At 47.0% G+C, this 27,213-nt stretch overlaps 1 protein-coding gene across 2 annotated transcripts in view; it reads left to right on the forward strand.

Annotated features, from left to right (window-relative positions):
• Positions 1-27,213, forward strand: part of PAH (phenylalanine hydroxylase) — a 260,469-nt gene that overhangs the window by 57,044 nt on the left and 176,212 nt on the right. For both annotated transcript variants that reach the window (XM_086919176.1, XM_086919177.1), the window contains one exon: positions 17,994-18,177. In XM_086919176.1, the coding sequence (XP_086775302.1) occupies positions 17,994-18,177 (184 nt within the window). The remainder of the gene's footprint in view (positions 1-17,993; positions 18,178-27,213) is intronic.

Genomic DNA, 27,213 nt, shown 5'->3' on the forward strand with positions numbered 1-27,213 from the left:
ACGGGGGCAAGAGGGCGCCTCCTGTGCTCTCCCGGCCTTTTAACCCCTATGGGGGCTGACCAGCTACGACTGGCCTCCCCCCCTTGACCCGAAAGCGACTAGATTGCCCCCGGGTCAACACGGAAGCCGGCACCAATCGGTGGTGAGGCGCGCCCTCCGTGTCATCAAGACGTGGCGGAGGGGCACGCCCCACCACCAAGGGAGCAGGGGAAGAGGGGGGCGCCGCCCCGCCATACGTGCGGGGGGCCCGAGTGGCCCCCCTTTCCTTATGGTCAGGGACTAGCGACCGCCTCCCTTCCTGTCTTGTGAACCACCACCTTTAACAATTAAAGCGATTGGACATACAAGGAGTTTCTTTGGAAGCCGGGAGCTCTCACGACCCCTGACCATATTTATTAAAACATGAAAACAAATATACATTTTGAAATAAACAATATTTACACAAGCAATTTTATGCAGATAAATTCAACATTAGATTACAATCAATGTAGACAGGTATCAAAGGGCTAACCTTAACAGATGTCTAATACAGCCTGTTTCCTAACCAAATCTAACATCCTACTTATGAATTTATTCTGCATATCCTAGCTTTTGAGCATACGGCAAAGTTGCTGACCGGTGTCAAATCCTTATTAACCAACTACACCCTCAAGTATGAGTGCGCATGCACAGAGGGCCCGTTTACCGGGAGGGTACTTCCCCCATCCTCCCGGTTACCCCCGTATGCACCATGAACTCCATTAACCAAAAAGGTGGGCCCTTGCACTCTGCGCCGTTTAATGACATCATTGTGTACGTGCGGGGTGGCTAACCAGCCCAAAGAAAGCATGACTCCCCGCACCCATCCAACCAAGCGGATGTACCGCCCCTGGAGTTCTAGGAGAGACCACTGGCCCCTCCCCCTGGGCGACCCCATTCAAGAATGGTGACGCTCCCTAAGGACCTTAAATTGACTGCTCACCGATCATGACCTTTCCTCCACAGGCCAGCATAGTTGACCGACTATCTGGCCCCCCCATCCTCCTCCTCTGAAAGGTCATGCCTAATTAGCACCCTCCCAGCCATGCTAAAATGTTCCCCAGAAAAAGTTGTTGCCTGGCCTAGTCAGGTGGACCCCATCTTGCAAGAAGAACTGTTCCCCCCCAGATACACCCATGTGGTGTATTCTGTATTTGAGGTGACCAAAATAATTTCTCTATCTTGTTGTTGGTCCTCTTTACAGAGTGATTCAACGCCCTGACAGAGTCCCCCCCTCCATTTGATCCTAGGAATCATCAGAGACCACACTATGGTGCAACCTTGGTGTGTTCTAGCTAGCCAGTTTACCTATGAAATTATCTCTTCCATCAGGACCCTCCTGCCCAACTTCACTAGATCGCTGCCACCCAGATGTAAGATAACCACTGTGGGCGGCGGGGTGTGTCTATTGAGCAATTCTGTAAAGAACCCTCTAAACTGACTGAGGCATAGACCCCGCCTACCATGAAAGGAAACCTTGAAACCCCTCTGTTCTGCCCTCTGCCTATAGCTACCTAAAAAGAAAACAGATTTAGCGTGCTTCACAAATGAGTGACCAACCACCCATACCACTTGAGTCTCCTTCCTCTGTTCCTGTGTCTGACGTGCTGCAGATACTTGCTGTGGTGATCCGGCAGCAGTTTCTGCCCTGCGTGACAGGCTCGAGAAACTGAAATATAAGCAGGCAAACAGACAGGCGTCAAAGTACGTACTTGTCACCTCACAACATGTGCAGCCGCACATAACGCTTGTAACAGTTGGAAGACCATCTCCCAATCCTTTTTACACTGTTCGCTTGCAACCCTCTAGCAGTCGCTTCAGTGGCCACCCCTATCCTGAAGGAATGCATACCAAAATCCTTTGGATTAAAACCCGCCCTGTCTATTGTCATTGCCAATACTCGTTGGAATTGGAACCTGGTCAGTGGGGTACCGTCTGCATGCATTAACAATGCTCCCTCCCTTTCACCTGTTCGCTGTCTGATAAAGGCTTCTACGTGGAACACTGATCAGCAAGGATTATCCCGTGCCCGATGGAGAACCATCCCCTCGTCCCGGGCCTCCTGATCCGTTTTTGATTTACGTATGGTAATCAACAGCGTATCGCCCTATACCTTTTTGTGTTCCAGCCGAAGACCCCCTAGCCTGTCCACCTTGCTGCTAGCCACCAGTTCACCTACCCGGAATGCCCCATAAAAGGCCAAAGTAAAGGCGGCTCTGAACAAGAGTACCACCCCCGCTGAACTGCAGGTGTCAGACAAGGCATTAAATACTGATGACAGCCGTTCCAAACCTATTGGTTGCCTAGAATCTGTGGCGGTTCCTTGTAAGCGCCTCCACCTCTTTAGAGCCTTCCACATGATGAAACTATTCGTGGGATCTCTGGCCCCCTTGAGCTGTGCAAAGAAAGAGACGGCCACTCTGTGTCTGCTAGCTGTCGCCGCTGAGCACCCCTCATTATGTAGGGCCTCTAGGTACTGAGTGAACTTTCCCTCCTGATCCCATTTCTCTGCCCAGTCCCGTCCCAAAAAGGAGCAATAAGACAAAAACACCCCTTCGTAAGCTGCTCTAGTGCTGGGCGCTAAGCTAGCTGCCACGAGGTTCTGTAGCTGGGGGCACCAATTTGCCAGAGTGTTGCTGGGAAGTGTGCAGGCGTCGCCTCTGCTGATGGTAGATGTTCCCTGAATACCTGCATCTTAAAGCGAGAGAGTGCATCAGCTGCGTTATTTAACACCCCAGGGACATGTTTGGCCCTAAACTGTACATTGAGTTTCATGCAAACCAGAACAATTTCCTTCAATAGGTGGAGTATAAACTTACACCGTGCCACCTGTTAGTTGATACAATCGACTACCGCCATGTTCTTTGACCAAAAAGTTACAGATTGATTACACAACTATGCAACCCAGATTGGAAATAGCTCCAAGAAACCTATGTTAGTTGTCAGGCCGCTCTCCTCCCACCACACCAGCCACCGTTGGGCCAACCACTTGTTTCCAAGTATGGCGCCAAACTCCACACTGCCCGCAGCATCGGTCCATAGACCTAACTCTGCAGACGTCGTGGGGGGCCGCAACACACTACTCTGTCATTGAAGCCCACCAGAAATGCTATCCAAATACGCATGTCCTGGTGGACCTCGGCTGGCAATCTAGTGCAATGTTGTTTTTCCTGCAGGCCCGTCATGGCCTGCACGATTGAGCGGGAGAAGGGGCGTGCCATGGGTATAACTCTTAGTGCGAAATTCAATTGGCCCACAGTCTGCTGTGACTGCTGTAGCGTCACTTTATCATTGGCCAGACATTGCTGGAGAGCCGCTCTAAACTTCGTGACTTTGTCCTTTGGTAACCTGAAACAACCCTCCACTGAATCCAATTCTATGCCTAAAAATTCCAATGTGGTTGCTGGACCCACCGTCTTTCCAGGTGCCAGCGGGACCCCGAAAGCCCGCATGAGGACACAAAATTCCTGCAATGCCCACGCACGCTCCCGTGAGCCCGCTGACCCAAGAAAGAGAAAGTCATCCAGATAATGCATGACATGATGGTGTCCTGTCGTTTGCCTAAAAACCCATTCCAGAAAGGAAATACATTTCTCAAAATAAGCACCTGACACATAACAACCCATGAGCATACACAAATCCATATAAAATTTACCTTGAAAAGAGAAACCTAGCAGATGCTGATCTAGTGGATGAACTGGCATTAGCCGAAAAGCCGATTCAATGTCTGACTTGGCTAGCAAGGCCTCCGGACAGAGAGTCCTCAACATAACCACTGCCTGGTCAAAAGATGCATATTTAACACTACAAATGTCTTCATTTATCGTGTCATTTAACGGTGCGCCTCTAGGTGCTGACAAGTTATGAATGAGCCTGTACTCGCCCTCCTCCTTCTTTGGCACCACACTAAGGGGCGAGCAAACAAAATTATGCGCAGGGATGTCATTGAAAGGACCCACTATCCTGCTGATGCGCAATTCTTTAGAAATTTTTGTCGCCACCACCTTTGGGTTGTGCCTAACTGACAGTTAGTTCCTGCATTCTTGTGTTCGAGTGTATCCCACTGCTGGGATCCTAAAGCCCTGCGAAAAACCTTCCTGCAACATCCTCGCAGAGTCATGATCTGGGTACCTGTTCAGCCAAGGAGTCATAGCCAGAACGTTGATGGGTGAATGAGCTACCAGCCGCCCGCCCCCCCTAATCCTGCTTCTTTTTTCCCCTGTTTCCAGAGGCGTTACCTTTTGAGCTGCAGGTTGTCTCGGGTGGGAAGGGTGGTAACAGATGGAGCATGCATGCCTGAACTTACAAGTGCCTTGTGCCCTGGTGCATGAACGCTTGTTAAAATCCCAACACACCCCTTTTCGCCCACCACTGCCCCCTGACTTAGTGGCCGTGCCACCCCCCCTGTCCCGGCCGAAAGGGCTGCTGGGGTTTGATGGGGATATTTTTGTTCCAACTTGGTCCAGCGTTCCCTGGTTGCCCTGCTGCTCTGCTAAACTGCCCATACCAAGAAATGGAATCCACACGATCCCATGACAGTGAGGGGTGGAACTCTTTGGCCTTCCTGAAATTCATGTCATACTCCTTCCACCCGTCCCCTCCATAATTATCACTGAAAGTTGTGATCCTGCTCTGGTAACATGCCATTTCTGCCTGTAAATTAGGGGACCGCACCGCTGTAATTGCCATGAACACTGAAAAGGCCCTGATCCAATTGATCAATGTCTCCTCCACCCTGAATCTTGCAATTTCTCCCCGCCATTCGCTAGGCAACATCCAGTCTTTCTGTTTCCTAGCATACTCCATTTCCCTATTATCCACTAGCAAAGAAAAGATATTGACATATTTGCCCGCCCAGATCAACTCCTTCACTTCTTGTGTGACATGTTGGGCCAGATTTTCCTTCCTGGAGGGTATTGTACCTTCCCCTAGTACTGACAATGCCACCTCCTTACCACTTTCAGCGACTCGCATTGGTTCAACAATCTTGTCTTTTCCAGTTTCGCTGCCCGAATCTGTTGTTTGAGGAGAAATAGGTGTGCTTAGCACCTCCCCACCACCCCGAGCAATCATGATCCTTGCTACCATTTTTTGGGCCTCTGCGGAGGGTTCTTCTCCTGCCTCCTTGGCGCCCACCGAAGAAGGTATTATCCCACCAATCCCTAACCAAGGGAGTACTGCCGCTATCTGCGCTGCCAGTTCTGGGGGTACCTGATCAACCACCGGAGGTGCTGGGACTGGGATGGGGGATCCCCTGTAGGGTATTGAGATAGGTGCCGGATTCAACACAGATACCAGTGGAACTACCGCTGGGACCATCGGGGGCGCTATTTTTGGCGCTGGCACCGGTGTGGCAGGAGCCAGTGTTACCGGTAGACTTGTCGGGATTAGGGGAGTAGGTATAGGCGCCACCGGCGGTGAAAGCCCTCCCCCAGGGACCATCCCAGGCGACCCCCCATCTCCTTGTGGCTTGGGGACCCAACCGCTACCCCTCTTGGCCCTGACCCGTTTTGGCAAAGCATCCAATTCCCCCCTGGGCTGCGGGAGCACTATTATTCGCTTGGGTCTCCCGATGGCTCCGCCTGATCATCAAACCTTTGTCTGAGCTCTGCCATGTTCTTACCTAACTGGTCTACTTTCCCCAATCTCCTGTCCATTGCTGTCATCTTGCGCATCATGCCCTGCAGTATAAGCTCCATGCGGGAACGTTTAGCACCATGTCCACTAGCCATTCTCCTTTCCTTTGCGACAGGTAAACAACCTACACTTATGCCAATATTATGAGCACGATGTGCCCCTGTACCAACAAGCGCCTGCCTGGCTTTTAACTGTATCAAGTTAGAGGCACACAGGCCGGCCGTAAGCACCACACAACTGCGACCACGACACACCAGCTAGCCTGGGTTTTGGGCGAGCGCACTCTAGTCCGGCGGCCCGACAGAAGCAGTGAAATGCAGGCCTGCCTGTGTCCTCGGATGGCGTAGTCCACCGCGCCACTCTCCGTAGGCTCAGCCCTCGATGTTCCCCAATGATGTCCTGCAATGAAAAGAGAGTTAGCACACAGTACTGTCACCCCTAAAAGGAAGTTGCCACCTTGTAGCTGAATCGCAGTCCCTGTTCCCCTGTTCCCTTGAGTAACAGTGCGACTATGCCAGCGTAACAAACAAATTCACGAACAATCACTGCCCCTATTACAGATCCTTTTAAATTAAATGGACCCACTGGGGATTGCACCTTGGACCATGCGACCGATCATAAGCCCCTATAATGAAAGCAGTGGTTCACCCTACCAGAAACCCTGTCTGAACAGTATTACCACACACCTCGTTGTTTAGGCATGGAAAGCCCTGTGTTTATTAAAACACTCGCCTACCGCCAGTGTTGACCTTCAACAGACTAACCAGGCCTGGTATTATTAATATTCCCTATACCTAGTCTGAATTTTTCACCCACTCTCACTGGCCTATGTAGCTGTATGCTCTTTACAATCCCATGCGGTCTCCGATCCACCTACTAACCAGGCCCAACCCTGCTTCGCATGTATAAAAACACTGGTCTGATTTCTGACACTGCTAGCAGCCTCTTCTATCGTGCGATGCAAATTCACTCTAGTTGCAATTAATGCCACCTCCTTCTCTATAGCCAGCTAATGGCACACAAAGAGGCCCCCCACATGCGTCGCGCTCACTTCGCCTTACTTTAATCCTTCAAAACGGCTGCCCGAGTGGCGGGAAAAAGACCTTCTCTCCAAATATTAAAACAAATTTTTCTTCTTAAAAGACGACCGCACCGAGTGCGTGAGATGCTTGCCGCAGCTTGCAGCCCTCCGCCACACTCCCTCCGTGCACCGAGTTCTGCCGAATTCACGCGGTAGCTGGCGCGGTGTTCGCGGCGTCCCAGACGGCTGTCAGAATTCCTCGCCCTCCTCTTGAAACGCTGTCCCCCTAAAGTACAAATTTAAAAGATTAATCTGCCCTTCGGAGGGCACAGTGCAAGCCTGAGGAGCGCGGGGGGCAAGAGGGCGCCTCCCGCGCTCTCCAGGCCTTTTAACCCGTATTGGGGCTGACCAGCTAAAACTGGCCCGCCCCCCCTGGCTCCCCCCTTGACCCGGAAGCAATTAGATTGCCTCCGGGTCAATGCAGGAGCCGGCACCAATCGGTGGTGGGGCGCGCCCTGTGCATCATCAAGACGCGGCGGAGGGGCACGCCCCACCACCGAGGGAGCAGGGGAAGGGTGGGGCCGCTGCCCCGCCATACGTGCGGGGGTCCGAGTGGCCCCCCTTTCCTTGTGCTTGCTTATTCCATTGGGGTGGTGGCTTCAGTAAAAGCAGATGCCAGCACCTCCCTGCTGTTGCATGATCTGCAGATTTTACTCACAATCTCTAGCTCTAATAAATTAAAAGCTTAAAAAGGAAATGGCGACATGTGCAGCCACAAAGTGGGGTTGCATGCTGAGCAAAAGAATGATGGCTTTAACCCAGATCTATTGACCGGCAGTGAATAGTTGATTTGCTCTGCAGTCCTTCCATCATCTGTGTGTCTTTTGCTTTCTTTCTCTAAGTGCACCGGGTATGCCCAGACGTGGGTCCCAGGCTCACTGTGTCACTGGATTCAAGCTAGCCTGGCTGATATTAGGTAATGCCCCGAAACCGGTCCCAGGATGCTTGTTTCCAGTCCAAGGAGAACGTGGCTTGGCAGTTTGTGATGGACTGTTCCCATGAGGCACGGGGTCAAGACTGATTTGCATATGGTTGGGTCTAAACTGGGGTGGCATGGTGAGCAAAAGAATGATGGATTTAACCCAGATCTATTGACTGGGGGTGAATGTTTGATTTGCTCTGCATACTGTCCATTGTCTGTGTGTCTTTTGCGAAGTGAAAGGCACTTTGCAAAGGTTCCCTGGTGACCTTTCTGTAGCTAATGGCTGTATTTTGTATTAAACAGGTACTAATGAGGTGAAAGCTTTGTCCAGACAATGCTAGTATGCATACATGCCAACATTTCAGGAGAGCAAAGTGGGAGATTTAAAAAAATAAATCGGGAGAATGGGGCTTTGAATCGGGTTACTGGCATGTATGGGCTTTGGAAGTGGCTGCTGTAGGATAGGACATTTGAAACGTAAATGCAAGTTTTTGTCTTACCTTTTGGAAGCATGGAGCATAATGGCAGGCAGAGAGGGTGATGCAAGTGTTAGGCACTGGCCTGGCAGGTTGTTGGTAGTGCATGCACGCCCCACTACCCTGTGGTAGCCTGGGATGAAACAGCTCTCCCCCAAGTACTTCGCAGGTTTTTGAAAGACGATTCCCAAGTTAATGATGCTTTGTTGGTTTTTCACCCCTTAGAGAGCCCCTGCATCGCCACTCTTTGTTGAAAGTATTAGCACTTTACACAATACCAATCCCTGTCAGCTGGAACCCCAGACGAATCGGGTTTTTGCTTGTTAGAATCGGGAGGCGGGAGACTAGCCTTCAAAACGGTAGTCTCACGCCTGAATCGGGAGGGTTGGCATATCTGCTAGTATGTTAAAAAATGACGAAATCATAAAGTAATGTGATCACAAAATGTGGCGCCTCCATGACGCATAATGTGCCTTCCTGCTGCATACTTTAGCTAACCTTGCCAAATAATGTGCCGCATAATCGCAGTGACCCTAATTATCAAAATGAATCGCCAATGATAAATACGAATGATCAATTACAAGAAAATCATCAGTAACCCATACTGATACTTGGTCCGTAGACCTACTTATGTTTCAGCGTCATTATAAATGATACGACATTCGGAATGTTTTTTTTTTTTGCAAAGCATAGCTCCTTGTTTTCTTCTGATTAGATAAAACTCTATCGGCGCAGCCTGTTTAGCGACTCTTTGGATACTTTTCTGAAGTAGTGTAAGCCTGGAGGCTGGAACGGAACAGAATAGAACAGCAGTAAAACTGGAAGCACACCACGCTTGTTTACAATATTCTAGCTTTTTGCTTCGTTACTAAAATATAATTCGAAGTGCGTGATCTCTTTTGTTCCAAAACGCTCGCTCGATTCACTTGCGCAATGTTCCCCATTGAGTTCCAATTGTTGCAATTCAGAGTGCGCGTGCGTGGTTCAGCAACAGAGGGGCCGACACGTGTGCAACCTATTAGGGGATAACAAACATCAGATGTTCCTCAATCTGCCTCTGTTTTGGACCAACCATGTGAGCGTGCACGAAGCACGCAACACGTCTGATTATGGGCACACCTGGCAGCCCCCAGACTCAGCCAATAGAAGGATGGCAATGCCTACCGCCCCCAGGCTGCACACGGTTCTTGCATAACATGTTAGAAGGAACTTGGAAATGGGTAAACTCCTATTCCGGTCACCTACACGCCCCCTTTTGTCAACAGATGTCTACGCACGCGGCCTCTTTCATCTGGGATTATTGATCAGAACAGAACTATTGTGAAATAGGTCAAATTGATTCGACCAAAGTAAAAAATAATGTTGAACTGGAGCTTGGGGACAATAAACACAACTTTGTGCTGCTTGCATCAAACCTGTTGGTGTATGCCAGCACAGTCAACAGGTACACCCAAGGATGTCTTGTATCCAGGGGCATAACTTGGGTGGTGGGGGAGAGGGTGCTTGGGGTGTTACTAAGGGTAACTAGTTGGGTACAGGCAGGGTTGGATTGGGATTAAAAATTGTCCTGGGGACGATAAAAAAAATTGGCCCACATATGCATATTGCCTTTTGCAAAACACTGCTTTGGCGACATTTTATTAAAATAAGGGGGAGGAGGGGTTAAAAATGTGCATTGATTAGTTTACACTGGTAAATCACACCTAACACCTAAAAAACAAAAAAAACAAGTGAGGCCACTTCTGCTCAGGCCCCGCCCCACTCAATATGCATACATTAATGGGCCGGTCCAGCGAGAGAAAAAGAGTGACACCTCTGCCCTTTAATAAAAGGGAGGTAATGGACGCCCCTCTGCCTCCAGGAAGGCCACTCAGGCACCCACTGGGCCGCTGGCTGTATCAGAACAATGAAGAAACCACCGCAAATCGGCCCCCCAGAATGCTCAAAAAAGCAGCCCACAGATGGAACTGGACACCGGGCCCATGGGCATTGCCCGAGTGCCTACGTTACCAATCCGACCCTGGGTACAGGTGTTTTCAGTCGTGAATGGTGAAGAAGTGTCTGGCAGATTCCAAAAGGATTTTTTACATACACAGACAAGCATTTGCAATGCAATAGGTCTCGCATTAGGAAAGTTTGAGCTATTGGTATTGTAAATGGCAAAGTTTTTATTTATGTTTCTTTTTTTTTAAATAGCTAAATTAATAGCTTCGTCATTTACAATGCCAATAGTTATAACTTTCGCAAATGTGATACCTATAGCATTTCTAATGCAATATGTTTTGTATTTACAAACCGCGAGAGGACAAAAAAAAGCTCTGGACCACTGCCTCTTCCCAGGCCTTCAAAAGGGACCTCAAAGTTCTCCTCCTCCAGAGACACCTCCAAAAGTAATTCACGTCCTCGCGCTATTTGTGAGTAAGAGGATTATGGTTCGATCCCCGGGCTAGGTGGCAGGGGTCTGCCCAGCACCATGTGATTCTGGGCAATAGCTTGCTTAATCTTCCCAATGGCCCCCAGCGCCGGGATGCCTCCGGGTAGCTGTGCGCTTTACAAATACTGGATTCACATTTACATATTATTTGGAAATAAGACATTTGAATAAAGTCAAAAGAGAAAGAGGCACAGCATTGGGTGGGATAGAGAAGCTTCAGGACAATGGTATGTGTGCTGTAACAAACTCAAGTTGGCTAAAATAATTGAGATGTTGACAGTGTGATGAATAGACATGGAGGTGGGACAATCATGAACTGTCCTGTGATCACGTTGCCTTGCACAAAGGTAAAGGGTCAGCTGCGGATATTAAAGCTGACAAAGACGGAAGGAAGGGAGAAACCCAGTTCATCTTCAAAAACAGTATGTACAGAAAAGTGCCTTTCCAGAAACTCTCATTGATTTTTAAAGAAGAAAACAATTTTCCTCCCACACATTGATTTTTAAATAACGTGAGTACCTTTTCAAAATTCTCACCTGTATATTGTTAACAGTTGTCTTACCAGTAAGATGTAGCTTAGACCTCAAAAATGCCAATGGGAGTTGGCCCAGACCAGGCTGGGAGGAGCGGGCGGGAGCTGGCAGGGCTGTCTCATGATCTCCTCTGCCCCTGACACACACTGAGCAGAGGAGGCTGGAAAGGGCGAGAAGAGCAGAAAACAGCACTCTGCACCCCCGAATTTTCAAAAGCAGCCCCAGTGGGGGCGGGATCTGAAGGAGGGGACCACCAGGCGTTCAAGGTGGAGTGAGGAGCCGGCCGGCGGGGGTGTTGGACTGGAGGCACCGGGCCGCTCTCTCCTGCAGCAGCCAGGCATGCAGCTTTGGTGGAGAGGGGGCGAGCAGGACTGCAGCTGAGCAGGGGCGGCAGCCCACGGAGCTGCGGCATGACCGGGCTGGCCTGAAGCCCCCCCCACCCCTTCAAACCCTGAACCCCGTGTGCACTGGACCCGGCCACCGACAGCCCCTCTGGGACAGAGCAGGTAAGGACACGGCCCGTGAACCCGCATGACTTGGCGAGCAGGAGGCGGGGCAATGAAGGGTTAATGTTTATGTTGCGGGGGTGGCAGGGGCGTGGCACGTGCGCCTAGGAGCTGTCCCTTAGTAGCTCAGAGGGGGCGGACGTGTGTGTGTGTGTGTGTCTGGGGGGCGGCGGTGGTTTCACAGCTTTGGGGTGTCTGACAGCAAGGGGAGACGCGTCTGGCCACTCGTGAGTGTTTCTGACAGTCCTGGGGAGGGTGTGTGTGTCATCTTTTGGGGGCCTGAGCTGCATTTGGGGTGTTAAAGTTCTAAGAGTCATTTCCGATAACTCTGAGCGGGGCCAGGCTGATGTGGGAGGTTTGACACTTTTAGAAAGGAGGCCGCTCCAGAGGGTGCCTTGCTAGTGTGTGTTTTTTTTTTTAAATAGTTTTTATCTGACATCTCGGAGCGGGGGTCTTGTGTCTGTAGGATGGGGTCTCAGCTACGGACTGAGGGCGTGCGCGGTCCTGGACTCTAGCACAGGGGAGCTGACATAAATGACGGGGCAGGGGGAATGGGAATTGAGTGACAGGGAGTCTGACATTCATGAGAAGGGTCTGGCATGCTGGTTGGGGAGGGGGCTTACGGCGAAGGGGTTGAGGGTTCTGGAGGCACTGGCGGGGAAATCAGGGCCCTTGAGATCCCTGGAAAAAGACAGCTCCGGGTAGGGGTGGTCTGGCAGATCTGTGGCGCGTCTCCCAGCTCTGCCCACGGTGCAGTGTGCGGCAGCTCCTCAGCTGACAGCTCCTGGAAAGAGCGAGGGGAGGGGGTGGCGGCGGCAGGCGCGATAGAAGTCTGACAGCTGTAGAAGAATTAAAGTGGGACTGCTCTGTGGGGGTCGGACAGATCAGGACGAGGTCTCTTTAAACCGTTTCGGATCAGGCGTAGGCATGGCCAGGCGGCTCCAAGAGGGTGGAAGGGGAAGCCATTCTCGTGTGTACTGTACTCTGCACTGTTTACAGGGCAGCCCTCCTCGGTTTCCCCACCCCGCCCCAGACTGCCAATGCTTGGTAAAAGTCCGAGCTCTGGTGTAGGTAGTTTAGCCATACCCCCGAGTCAGCATCGCGATTTCATTGCGGTGATTTAAATGACCACCCCAGTGCAGTATGGGTGTTGTAGTTCTTTACTTTGGCTTTAGAATGTTTTCTAAAAAGCCGAGGACTTGTAAGCGGTATTCCGTGGGTAGCAGCGAGTTGGCGCCCTTGGTGTAAGGGCGAGCACATGGCGTGCTTGGTGTAAGCCCTGTATATAGCATGTGTACATTGATGCCTCGTGTCACGCATATAACCGGGGCATGGAGTGTGTGTGGGTTCGGTGAACGGTGGTGGCAGGGGGCTACAATCCCCAAGTGGCCGATTTAAATGAACTGGACACACACATGATGTTTCAGATGGATCGGACAACCACATGACTCCAGGGGGGAGACCGGGATACGTGGAGCGCGAGAAAGGGCTCGGACACATATAGATTAGACATACTAGACAGGACCACCGTTCGGGGCGAACACACGAGGCACAGTAGAGGAACTGAACACAAAATAGGTGTAAAGGGATTAAACACGTTCACAGAAACACAACTCGAACCCACGGAGGCTGTGCAGCAGGATACCACGCACAAAGCGGGAGTTGGGGCAGGTTTCCCTCTCTGGACTGTGCTGCACAAAAGTTCACGCTCGCCTGTTTGTGCCCCTGTATATCTCTGTCAGAGCATGGCCCGCTGTCTCTTTTAAGTTTGATTTATTAAGAAATAGAAACAAGTCCCGCGGCGACCCGGAAGCTCTTGGCCGGCCGGCCAATCCGGTCGCGGCCGACCGGAAGTCCCGCCTCCCGAGCTGCCGGCGCATGGAGCGCCCTGCCTGTCCGAATCAGCCCGGGTCCCCAGGAGGGGGCCGGGGAGAAGGAGGAGTGTGGCGCCTGTTGCGGGGCCGGCGCGACAACAGGAAACAGCGCCCCGGTGCCGAAGGAGGGAAGAAGAGTCCTGCTGCCGGGCCCTGCAGCTGAGGAGAGCCGCCGCATGAAGGAAGCCGGTGAGTGGGTTGCTGAGCGGGGGGAAGCATGTGCGCGAGTGCGGGGGGGGGGGGAAGCATGTGCGCGAGTGCGGGGGGGGCGAGCTTTGTATGTGTGTGTGCATGCGTGTGTGTGACTGTGGGGGAGGGGGGGTGTGTGTGAGCGAGTGTCTGTGTGCCTGTATGTGTGTGCCTGCGCTCGCCTGTGTGTGCGTGCGTGCATGCAGAGGGGTGGGGGCTGCCTGCGTCTGTGTGAGCAAGGGCTGAGTTACTCTGCGCATGCGCGGGTCAGACGCGCGCTCCCGCGGTGAAAACTGCGAAGGGATTACGCTCGTGTCAGATTGGTGTCCACATTCCCAATAACGGGCCACAATAGGTCTGAAGCAGACACCCTCAATGCTCACGCATTGAGCGTAGGTCTGCTCGACCTAACAAAAACGCATGCACACTCTCTCTCCCTCTCTATTTTGAAAGTTATAAAAAAATGTTGGTTATTTTACAAAATGTGTTTTCTCTCAGTACGGCATTCATCTCCTTTTCCACTGCCCTTTAGCCCCTCTCTTGCACACTGCTTGTCCTGTATATTGTATTTTAGCATTATATGCAAGCGTGATTGTTGGAAAATCTGAAGCTTAGCCCCCTCCACTCCGCCCCCACCCCATTTTCCTGACCAAGCTGTTTGTGCCGGACTCCGAAATAATGTCAGACTGTTTACATGGCTAGGCGGGGTTTGTAGTCACACAAAAGCCTCTGATAGCCCCCGCTATAGAACAGAGGTGGAACTCCGATTTCCTCTTTGCGAAGCTTTTCGAAAGTTCATGCATTGAACACCCTACTGAAAATGTTCATTAAAACGACTTGATACCCTTTGGCGCAAGAGCAGAAGATAAGACGGTTAAATGCATAAATTGCATGGATAAGTCATACAACATGAGCATTCATGGCGGTCATAATTCATATAGTCTGAATCAAAGCAATGAGTTTGGCCTCTACTCATGAAGGTAACATGCTATTCCTCATGAAACATGCATGTATCATACTGTTCCAGAAAACAATTGATTAAACTGCTATGAAAGTTTGCTATCACTTTACCACCCAAATAAAAGCTGTAAATCTGAGGGGCCATTTAAGGAATCCAAAAGTACATTAATAACGACCCACCCACTTTTAATGACATTCATGTGAGTGTAGAAAGACTCACTGAGTACTGAGAACTGGAGCACAACGTGGGGTAGGTTTCATGTTGATAGGTTTTAAATATTGTCTCTAATTGAGTCTACTGAGGAAAGACCAGCTCAGGTCACAATTTAAAAATACAAACTGGAGCGGCCCATGAAAATCACTAGATCAGGTCGGAAATGCATGCTTGTCATTTCTGTATTTTGTGGATTATTGGAAAACTTTTCTGAGCTACTCATTGAAATGAGGCGCCAGAACCCCCTTTGGGAGGCTCCCCACCTGCAATGACAGCCTTCATGACCATGTTTCCTGTTTTGCAGATTTTCGTGATGTTTTTTGTGTTTGGTTAAAAAAATGTTTATAGGATTTAATGGGAGACCTTTCTGACAGTGTGTTAATAAAGAGAACACATGAGGGGCTGTGGCGTAAATTGGTTTGCACCAATCAGACCAAGCGCTGCAGGATTGGCAATGTTCACATCCTAGCCGGTGCACTCAACAGAATACGCCAAAGTACTGTGTTACTGATAAAAGCTCTCTCATAAGTACGAGCAGCACACAATGCTAAAATAATAGACACATATAAAAAGTAACACCGTGTAAAAAAGAAAAAAAGCATGGCCCGAGGGCAGGGCAGAGGTCGTTCATCTTCCACTCTTAGGCACTGTTACAGTGAACTCGGCTGCAACCATATGCTGAATATCAGCGACCATCCCTCTCTCTTGGATATTACAGCCAACGGAACCAGGCCGTGCAAGGGCAACGATGGCGCTTTAGAATTAATCAGACTTCCGCTTAGGTTCCCTGGACTGCAAGATGACATTGTTACAGATTGTCAGGGACCTTAATTTCAGTACCCTTTCAAAAGGACAGACTATTTTCAAGTGCATTGTTCTCAGGACAAGAACTACTTGGAATATGAAACAAAAGGCAAGGATGAATTTTATCAAACGATTTACAATGCACATGATGGTTTCTCTGGTTCTTCCCCAGTTGATATTTGGATGCTGATAAAACAGGCCCAAACCTGTATTTCTTCCTTTGATGTACACGGGTGTGTTCACATGAACCATCATCATTATGGAATTAAAACCTTGCTGAAAACTAGGTCCAAGCTAAATTATGATCATACAGGTGTAATTCTGCCATTTTACGCTGAAGTTGCTATGTAAAATTCCTGATATTACTGCAGCGTGTGTTATTGGTTAATTTCAAGGGTATTTGGTTAAAAATCCTATTGGACCACGCCACACAGAACAGGAGCGGATGTTATTTATGACACTTGTGTTTTTTGCAATTCTTTCGTCATGAAATGCATCATAGCATCCAAAATGGAATAAGGGTGCATTTCACACTTTAACATTATAGTTTGGAATGCAAGATTTGACTTTTGGGTAATTTCACTGAAATTTCGTGTCATTGTGCACACGGAAATTGCACAAGTGCACCCCTGCTCAAAACTCGGTCAGGAATACCAAACATTAAAATTCTACTATGAAGAATATGTTTAGAAAAATGGTGTTTCATCATATTTCATGGAAGGGAGAAGAGACACTGAAACTCGTTTAAACTTTGGTGGCGCAGCTGTGCCCTTTACAGTACTGGAGGCATGCCACCCAGGTGTCATGTTTCGAGTGCCCATTCACAAAACATTTTTGCTCAGAAAAAACAAAATCCTAAAGTAGGAGTTTTCTTTCTCTGAAGAAAAAAACATCATACTGACACTGGAAGTTTTCTACCTGCCCATAGGGAACATTCTGTAAGTCTCTGGTCGTGTTGGTTATACCTTGTATGGCTGCCACTGGGATGGCGAATGAGGGACAGTAGTCCTACCCTGACAGGATGGGGCGATTGCCACTGTTACCCAGCAGTCCCATGGCGGATAGGTCGCCAGGTCAAAGGTTTACACCTGTGGAGTCAGAGGAGGCTCGGCTGGTGTCCCCCAACTCTTAAGAGAGTGGTGGAACCATATGGTTGGTGTGGCAGGAGGACAACCAATTGACAGCAGTGCTCCCGCCCTGCCAACCATTAAATTAGGACCTCTGTCTCCCAATTGAAAGACGGCGTTGAATCTGCCAAGCGCACCATACAGTTTTACACATTTGTTTAGAGAGAAAAAAATCAAACAAATATTCTAAACAAGTCCCAGCAAGCTGTTTAACCCACAAACACAATCAATCACTACATTCACACACCAATGATGTTCATTGGAGGCCTGAATGAGGGACAGGGAGTAGAGGTGTAGGATGAAAGAGAAACAGAGAGAATTATGATGGTTATCAGTGAGAGGTGAACAGGGAATGGTGTCAAAAATAAAAGGGAAGAGTGGAAAAATAGGACCTGGGGCACGAAGAGTAGAAGTGAGACGAAGGGATAAAAAGAACGAGTTAGAAGCATTAATGAGAATGGATGTTAGAGAGAGGGAAAAGAGAAGGGGTGAGACATGGGAGCGAGAGAAGGAACGATTTAAGGAGATGAGAACCATTATTAGGAGGAAAGAGAGAATCCTAGACATATGAGTACAGGTAAAGACTTAGGTGCTAAGAGATGGAGCAAGATCAAAACTGGTGGGGGTGAGAGAGAAAGAGAGGAACATATAACTAAAGCGACTGAAACAATGGCGAGAAGAAGCTGACAGAGGAAGATTTGTGCGGGCAAGAGACCATATCAAACACAGCCTTACAGCGACTAAATTATTTTTTCCTTGGCAAAACTCTGTTATTCTTCATAGAGCCTCTTACATGGCCTGAAAACCACTAAATAAGCATAGGTTACATCACTCCTACTTGGGGGATAGAGTGTCATTGGGACCTCCATGTTTGGTTAACGCCTTTTGAGTAATTACATCTTACTAGTAAAGATTGTGGAAAGTATGTGTCAAACTAGGAACAGTGACAGTGAAAGGTTAGTGATCTAACCATTATAAGTCACTAATGAAACCATTAACCCAAAACAAAATCAATTACCTATAGGCCAAAAGGCTCAAATTAGGAATTACACCTTATTTTACACGAACGTTCTTACGCTAGACAAAATCTTGTCCGTGCTCTGAAGGTCAGAAAGGTTCAGTTTAAAAGACGGTGTTTCACATTTGCAAATGAAAGTCACACCCAATACATCATCATTAATCATGATCTCATTGTACTCTGCTCCTCTTTTGTTGTAGGAGAAGGGCATCAGTTTGACACACATTGAATCAAGACCTTCTCGGCTGAACAAGGATGAATATCAGTTCTTCATCAATCTTGAGCAAAACGGTGACTCTGCTCTGAATGATATTGTCAGGTGTTTGAGGCAAGACATTGGTGCAACTGTCCATGAGCTGTCACGTGACAAGAAAAAGGATGCTGGTAAGGAATGTATACAATGTTCTAGCACTCTAATATTGCATTCATTGTTATCTTACACATGTCATAAAATGCTGAGTAAAATATGAGCCCACCTTGGTGTTTAACAGCCTGATTACACAGAAGTAAACACAAGAACACATTAATAATTACAAATGACCCAATTTTATGGCATTTACTGCTGAGTACCTAGATTTGAACACTCACCTGCAAGATTAGTTGCATATCAGAATACCATATACAGAAATGTTGTGTGATATAAATACTGTCACTTAAGAATCATTTACAAACATATCACCCAATTGGGAGTAGATTTTCCACGATTGACTACTGTCTCGAGACATTTGTGTCTCAATCTTTTCTTTGTAAAGGTGTATAGTTAGCAGCAATGCTTTGATTTAAGGAAACCAGAACCAAATATGTGGAAACATGAGAGCATATCGAATACATACACACTATTACATGTATAATTTAAGGGATTTTTGCCGTTCAAACAGTTTAAAGTGAAATAGGAGACAGGTTTTATCGTCCTTAAATATATGTGTCTTGATAATTAAAGGGGACCAAAGTAATCCTTTCAGTTTTATATTTTCAGCATTATTTTACAGTATTACATCATATATGTATTGTTAAAGAGGATAATAATGTAGAATAAATAAGCTGGCATTGTGATTTTTATCTTCTTGAAATATCGCAAAACTTCTTAAATATTTAAAAAACAGCTGGTTTTTGTTCTAGTTTTTATATAGAGCGCTATTCTATTTTAGAATGGCATTGAAGAATTACAAACAATATGTACAACACATTTCTTTATGTATCTTGCAACTTAGGAATAATAATGATCAAAAGGATTGATTGTCATTTACAACGTATGTGTAAATAAGTAGCACATAACCCCGTTAATGTAAACAGACTACCCACTGGTCTTTAAACAGCCCCATAAACGAACACATATATAACTCTAACAAAGAACAATCTGCCAGTCATCCTTTCCCTCTTGGCACTCATCAAGAACACCCTCTCTAGACCACACAATTTTTGCAGGAGGCCAAAATCTTGAAAGAAGCAGAATATGTTGATCAGCACCTTATAACTTCAAACAAGGACATTTGTCTAGAACCTTAGATTTAGACATAACTTGAAACCAGCTTTGCACAAAAAATCAATAAGGTAAAAAACAATTGTTATCAACTAACTATGTATTTCAAACAGATTAACCAAGTCTTTATACTCATCTGGATGCGTGTGGCATTTTGTAAATTCCAGTCATATCATAACCACCCTTTAATTACTCCTACTAGTGATATTAAGGAATCCATGCATGCCTTGCCTTTCAGATATGTATGTTTCAGTGCTAAATGAGTGGGATATTTTCATTAATTCCTTTCATACTGCTGCGATGTATACAAGTGCAAGTGTTCCATGTTCTTCTCAGTATAGTTGGGGCTTCAAACTAGCAAACAAATTCTATAAAGCAAGTATATCGACCAGAGGTCTGTTAGGGGTTGATGAAGTGGTGTAACATCATTTACTCCAGCTTTTAACTTTTTGAACAACCATGCCATCTTCATGAACTTCCCAATATTTGCAAAGTTAAAATCAAAGTTGATAAAAGCGTACACAAAGTGTTCTATTTAGCTGAAAAGGTTTCAGGCAAAAACTTTTGAGATTTGAAACAATGCTTTCCCTAGATGAAGTTGAGCAAAGTGTACTAACTTTCAATATTGTGAAGTGCAAAGTTGTTCACTTCACCAAGTTAGGTCAACAGAATAAAAATGTTGCTTCCTTCCTAATATTTTTTTTTTGTGTGTGTGTGGGGGGGGGGGAGTGGGAGAATTTGGGTAACGAGGGTCGGTGGGTGTACGGTTACATATTTAATCATATATTGTCTAAACATTTCAGGCAAATTGTGAAATACACCATTGATTACGGTTCTACACAGGGCTTTAAGTGGGATGAAAAAACTGGGGGGTCTATCAAAGGAGTGTGGCCAATGTAATAAGGGGCGTGGCTTTAAATCCCTTACGCAAAAAATCTGTGCTTAGCATAGTGTGCCGCCCGACTTGTATTTTGCTGTTTCCGTCATTGCATCCAGATATTTGATACAAGTAACATCATACCTACAATAAGTAAGTAATATTGGCTTTGTCAATGGTTATTACTTGCAGAAGATAAATAAGCTGCAACTATAACTTGTATATAATATTGACAAAGCTTCCAATTAAATCCTTGGTGACCCTACCACAATGTTGCTGCTCCTGAGTTTCAGAAAGAGAAGGGAAATCCAGAAAGAAAATGACTCTTAAAGGATTCCCTTCCCCCACAACGCTCCCCTGGCATGACGTCATGCTGTAACTTCTCTACTACTGAGAAGTGAGCAGTGTGAGCAGCACACATCCATGTGCCTGGTGCTGTCTCGAAACGGGTCTCTATCAGGCTTTGTTTTGAGCCATGGCACTTTTTTCCGGACTGCAGTGACAGCAAACAGCGGTCATTGCAGTCCGGGGAAAAAAACGGGCTGCCTGTGTTGGGGCTCAAAACAGAGCCCGATAGAGACCTGTTTCGAGGCCCCTTGAAAAAAACTGCCGGTGCTCAGACCCCATGAGACCCGGCCCACTTAAAGCCCTGGTTTCACAGCGTTCTAAAGGGTCTTCATGGGGCTAATAGAATAAAAAAGGTCCAGAACTTCTACAAACGTCTATTAATTTTAGAACTACATGTTTAGTCTCAAAAGGAGAGAATACTGAGATATATAGGCTTATTGGGGATCTAAGAGGTTAATGTGCAAAATATATATGATTAGAAAATTATTCGTGTGTAGTGAGTAGCTTAATGACAGAAGATGTATTCTTGAACCTAAACATGCAGAGTTTAACAACATTACTAGAATGCAAAATGATGTGTACAAAAAAAGTCGATTGTCTGAATATCTCACAACAAACATCTGTCAACTTGAAATATATTAAAAAAATTATTACGTGTAGGTAAACTGTTTAGGTCGTATTGATAGCTTTCCCTTTGTGTTTATTTTATGCACTAGATCTATTAAAACAATCTAATCTATGTCACTGTAAAGTGTCTTTAAACAAAACGGTGTGGATGAGATAAATATATACTAGAATCAGTGCTATATTGAGAGTGCCAGCCGGACAACCAATTTAATAAATCAATAAAGTCATCCATAACCGTCAGATCCTCTTCAATATTGATTAAGATCCGTCCATTGTTGCGGCTGTCTGGCTCGTTCTGAGCCTCCATGCGCCTCATTTGAGCCCAGACGTAATTCGAAGGCAATATATAATTCAGGCATGTAACTTAACCATCCTGATGATGATCCTACTATTGTTTTAAAAGGATGAAAACGTCAGTGACTAATGTAAACAGTATGCACATTAATACAATGTGATAAAAGAAGTGCATTAACTGTTTCTTCTAAGCTTGCTACAATTATCCTCAAATCCCACAAGCTACTTTTGTCTTGCCTGAAATGTTTCTGTCTAAATGTATTTGTCATGAATTCATGTAGGATGCAGGACTGTGTCCCACTGTATTGATGTGCTCCTATTTGTGTTTTTGACTTTATTGATTTATTAAATTGGTTGTACGGCTGGACACTCTCCATATAGCACTGATTCTAGTCTATATTTATCTTATCCACAATGTTTTGTTTAAAGACCCCTGTTTCAATATAAAACTGACACTCAAGGTTCTTATCTACCTTGTGGGTTCCCTTGTTCTTTTGAGAATACTGTGAAGTGTCTGGCAGTGCTCAAACATACCTACACTACCATTGAAATGCTACATGCATTAGCCCTGCCCAAGATGGGATGACAGCCTGGATTATCATTCTGCATATCTCAGCACTCCAGATTTATTGCCTAATATCACCCATTCTTTCAAATACATCTACATACAAGAAATATATACATAATTTAATTGTTTAAAATAGATCTCTAGATGCTTTAGGACTGACCAAAGTGAACATTACTGGCAAATGTACAATAAAAGAAAATATTCTCTAAAAACAAAAACTTGCTTTCAGATTGTGTCTGATGAGGTTAGTTGTGGGATGTATTTAAACCATTTATACATGTGTCATTTTTAAAATATACACCAGGGGCCGCATTATACATGCAGCGCATTTTTCTTCAATGCGCTGGGCGCAACCGTTAGCAGTTGCACCCTGCACAATGAAGGGCAATGTGCGGTATTATGATGAATGCTCTTCTCTCAGGCCAGCTGTGAACCCGCCTTTCCCTGGGGGCAGTGCAGTCATGTGAAATATGGACTTGCTGCTTTAAGACCGCTCAGTATTTTCCCAGTGCAGGTGGCAACCCGCCTGTACTTTGAAGGGGGATTAGAGATCTCCTTGCAGGCGGGTGCACCCGCCTTTCAAGAGGATGTCTGGGGGTCCACGGGACCCCTTTTTCCCCTTCCAGAGGGCTGCCATCAGGTTGCACAATGACAGTGTGCCAACCTTTCTATGGCGCACTGTCAGTGAACATCCTGAGAGCTTCTTAGCCTCTATAACCCGCGTCTGTAATATGGCACAGGCGCAATGGGATTCCTTCATTTGCATGGGGCACGCCGCCATGCAATGAGGGAACGCCTCCTGAAAATAGCGCTGGAGCTTTATGCTCATCAGCACTATCAGGGTTACAGAAGGGGGCGCACAAGCGTCTGCGACCGCTTCTGTAATTGGCACTTTGTGTAATACGGCCCCTGAGCTGTTATTCAAAGAGCTCTCCTTAGCCTCTGGGAACTTCTTATGTGGCCCAGGGAAGTTTGAGGGTACAGGGTTAAGATTGTATGAAACAAAGCCAGTAACCTTTGGTGTCTTGGGGCTTAACACTACTATTGGATCCAAAACTGACACTAAGTACAACCCAATAGCATTTGTCTTTCAGAGTAGCAAAGTAGAGCAGCCTAAGGCTTACTCAGGGAGGTTGTGTGGGGTTAGAGACTCAGCCATCAACAAGTTAAACAACCCAAGTTAATAATTGTGCAGGTGTTAGAAATGGGCAGCAGTTTGCACCCTGTAAAGTAGGGACCCTCACTCTAGTCAGGGTAAGGGGGTTGATTACACATCTAAGAAAACCCCTGCTCACCCTCTTGGTAGCTTGGCACAGGTAGTCAGGCTTATCTCAGAGGCAATGTGAAAAGCATTTTCTACATACACACACAGTAACACAGTGAAAACATTACAAAATGAGTCCAGACCAGTTCAGGAAAATTGTCAATATTTATCTGAATAAAACAAGACCAAAACAACAAAAAAACAACATACACAAGTAAAAACATAATTCTTCAAAGGTTCAACAAGTCTTACTCCAGAGAACTCAATGGATGCAGGTGTTTTAGTTCAAAGTACCTGGGAGGCGTCAAAAACAAAGACGATTGGGCCAGCAGGGGAGGTGAGGCACCAGAAAACACAGTATGTGTTGGTCCCTTACTACACAGAGGAGGTGATGCATCAATTCCTTACTGACAGAGGTGGTGGTGCGTTGGTTCCTTACTGCTAGACAGGGGAGGTGATGCGTTGATTTCTTGCTGACAGGGAAGGTGATGCGTTGATTCCTTGCTGGTAGGGGAAGTGATGCGTCTAGGTTTGGACACACAGCCTCGGTTCCTCACTGCGGTGGGTGGTGATAAAGAATCAGGGCCCAGGGACGATCCGATGAAAATACGGACACGCTGGGTCAATGCGACCTCAGCAAAGCAGGCGATGTGTCGTTTCCACTGCTGCAAACAGGGGATGGATGCGTTGGAGCCGGACGGGTGCCACAGACATCGGTTACACGGGGCTCAGGACTCAGCTGTGGCGATTTTGCTGACACACTGCAATTGCAAGCTGGCCCGTGCAGTGAAGCCATGGGCACTGCACCTATCAGGACCCATGCTTTGAGGCAGGCAGTAGTGATCCATCAATCTTAGGTCGCAGTGCATCAATAAAACAGGCACTCAGAGCCGATGCATGGATTTTCCTCTTAGATCACCAGATTCTCAACAGAAGAGCCCAGGCACTAGTGGGTGAAGTCTATCATGGTCCAGAGCCTTCTTAACAGGAGGCAAACACACACAAACCCTTAGAGACCCTTGGAAAGAAGGATACAGAAAGCTAAGTACAGTCTTTTCACTTCCAGGACAGAAGTAGCAAGCAGCAGGCCAATACAGCAAAGAAAACAGCAAAGTGGCAGTCCCTCTTGACAGCTTCTCTGGCACAATGTCCCCAGTACAGAAATGTTATGATTTGAGAAAGTCAGGGGTCCAATTTGTATACCTCTTTCTGCCTTTGAAGTATGTGAACTTCAAAGGAAAGTTGTTGTAGTGCAAAAGACCCTGCCTTCCCCAGACCTGGCTCCAGACACACTACGGATGGTGGAGGCAGCTTTGTGTGAGGACCGGCACAGCCCTATTTAGGTGTCAGTGACAACTCCTCCCACCACTCAAGCTCAGGAAGATCCATCAGCCTGGTGATGGCCCATCAGGATATGAAACGCAAACCTCAGCTTCCTTTGTATGACTGTCAAAAGGGAATACACATGAGCCCAACTACCATCCTAACCCAGACGTAGATTTTACAGGCAGGTGGAGGCACAGAATGGTTAAGCAAGAAAATTCCTACTTTCTAAAAGTGGCATTTTCAAACACACAGTTTAAAAACCAACTTCACCAAAAAATGTACTTTTAAATTGTGAGTTCAGAGTCCCCAAACTCCAAATCTGCATCTGCTCCCAATGGGAAATTAAACCTAGAAGATGTTTCAAGGCATCCCCCATGTTATCCCTATGGGGGAGATAGTCCTTGCAATAGTGAAAATGGAATTAGAAGTATTTCACTATTAGGATATGTACGATAAAACAGCACATGTCCTACATTCTAAATACATTGCACCCTGCCCAGTTGGCTGCCTTGGGACTACCTTAGGGGCGACTTAAACATGTAGTAAAAAGGAAGTTTTGGGCTGGCAAGTGGGTGTACTTGCTAGGTCGAAATGGAAGTTCAAAGCTGCACACACAGACACTGCAGTGGCAGGTCTGAGACATGTTTTCAAGGCTGCTCATGTGGATGGCACAATCAGTGCTACAGGCCCACTGGTAGCTTGATTTACATGCTCTGAGCTCACCTGGTGCACTTTACTAGGGACTTATTAGTAAATCAAATATGCCAATCATGGATAAACTAATCACTAATACAATTTTTTTATAACCAACTTTATTGCAGGTATTGAGGCAAAAACATTACATACATAAAAAACATAAAATAAACATAAAAACATCACATACATATGAAACTGTGTATATGGTTGAACAACAGGACCTGGTAACAGCATGGTAGAGAAAAACAATTGCTTATATTGACAGTCCATAATAGGAGCACCTTTTCCCCCATACACGTTTATGCATATGGGGGCACCTGCGTAAAATATAAATAGGCTTCTCCTGTTGTGCACACCAATCTACCCCCTTGCACCAACACCAGATCATGGTGGAGTGCCTGCAGCCTCTTTGTACGAGCTACCTCTGTCTTGGCAACCAAGCAGGCCACCCCATGGAAAATAAAGTCAGCCCGTGGGACCCCCAGTTCTTCCACCAACCCCAGCAGCACATTACGGGAAGTCAAGTCCAGAGAGCGTCCAAGAACCGCTGAGATCTCTTGGCCTACCCCGGTAAAGAAGGGCTATAATGCTGGACAGTCTGATGCAATATGTGAAAAGTCATCTGCCAGAAGTACGCATCACATGCAAGCAACCTGGTTGTTTAGTGACATTTGGTGCATGCTACGTGGGGAAAAATAAGTTGTATGAAGATAATTTATTTGGATCATGTCCATACGGGAGAAGATCACCGATTCGCGGGGCACCATGCAGGCTTCCCTCCATCCATCATCATCAAAGTCACCAACTCATGATATCCACATCTTTCTGAGCCAGTCGAGCGAGTCTGGGCAATGGATAACTAGGGAACGGTAAATCGAAGAAATGGCTCTTTTCCCCAGGCGACCCAAAAAAGATCTTAGCTTTAAAAAGGCTATAATCAGGAAGGGGGTGTCGGGAGAAAGTGTGAACTCAAGGCATGTCACAGCTGAAGGAAGCATAAAAACTGATAGTCGGCCAATGAGTATTCGTCCTTCAAATCCTGAAAAGACATTAGACTCCCCCCCCCCCCGGTATAGGTCCTCCAAATAAGAAATACCAATTCGGTCCCATGGAGCAAAGCCCTCCAAAATAGAAAGGTGATGAGCCATGTGCCCCGCCAAAGAGGAGTCATCTCAGTCAGATGTCTGTCCAAGTGAGTAAGATGGAGGGCTGCTCTCCAGCAGGGAATAAAGACTTGCATGCATGATGGTAATGTCGGGGATAGAAAAGTTTCATAAAGGAGGTGTAGGAAGGGGGAGGCTCTAGTTGGCGCAGTGCAACACTAGCGACAAGCAGGGACTCTCTCTTCCTCGTCAGGGCTGAGGGTTATCTTCAAGACAACCTCTGCTTACCCTCTAGGTAGTGTGGCTTAAGCAGTCTTAGGCTAATCTCTGGGGCACATAGGGTTAAACATTTGCAATATTACACCGTCACAACCAACCCACCACACAATGACACCAAACTGTATTTGTAAAAATATATATCTTTATATAAATCTCAAGCAGGCTTGTAAATACAGTTGTCAAACTTTCAATAGCGGTTCCAGGTTACTTAAGTTCAGGTTGCCACATTTCTTTCTTAGCAATAAGCAATCTTTTGGGCCTTCTGCCCAGGTTCAACCAGGTTCAGTGTCTTGTAGCGCCTCAATACGCTTTCCGCTGTCTCCGCTCGCTTCAGAGAGGAGATCGGGCCCGGCCGGCCAGAGTTCACGCTTCCCGCGTGGGCTCCGAGGACCAGGAGCTGTGCGAGCCTCGGTTTCAGAGGCGGCTCGCGTTGGGAGCAGATAGCGCGGCGCGAGCTCGAGTTGCAGGACGCTCGCACCGTGAGGATACAACACAGTACCTTTCGAATTCTTGTAGAGCGGCCGGCTTCCAGGGGAGCTGTCCCACGTCGCGTTGCTT

This window comes from Lissotriton vulgaris, chromosome 1_1, assembly GCF_964263255.1.
Source record: "Lissotriton vulgaris chromosome 1_1, aLisVul1.2, whole genome shotgun sequence".
NCBI lineage: Eukaryota > Metazoa > Chordata > Amphibia > Caudata > Salamandridae > Lissotriton > Lissotriton vulgaris.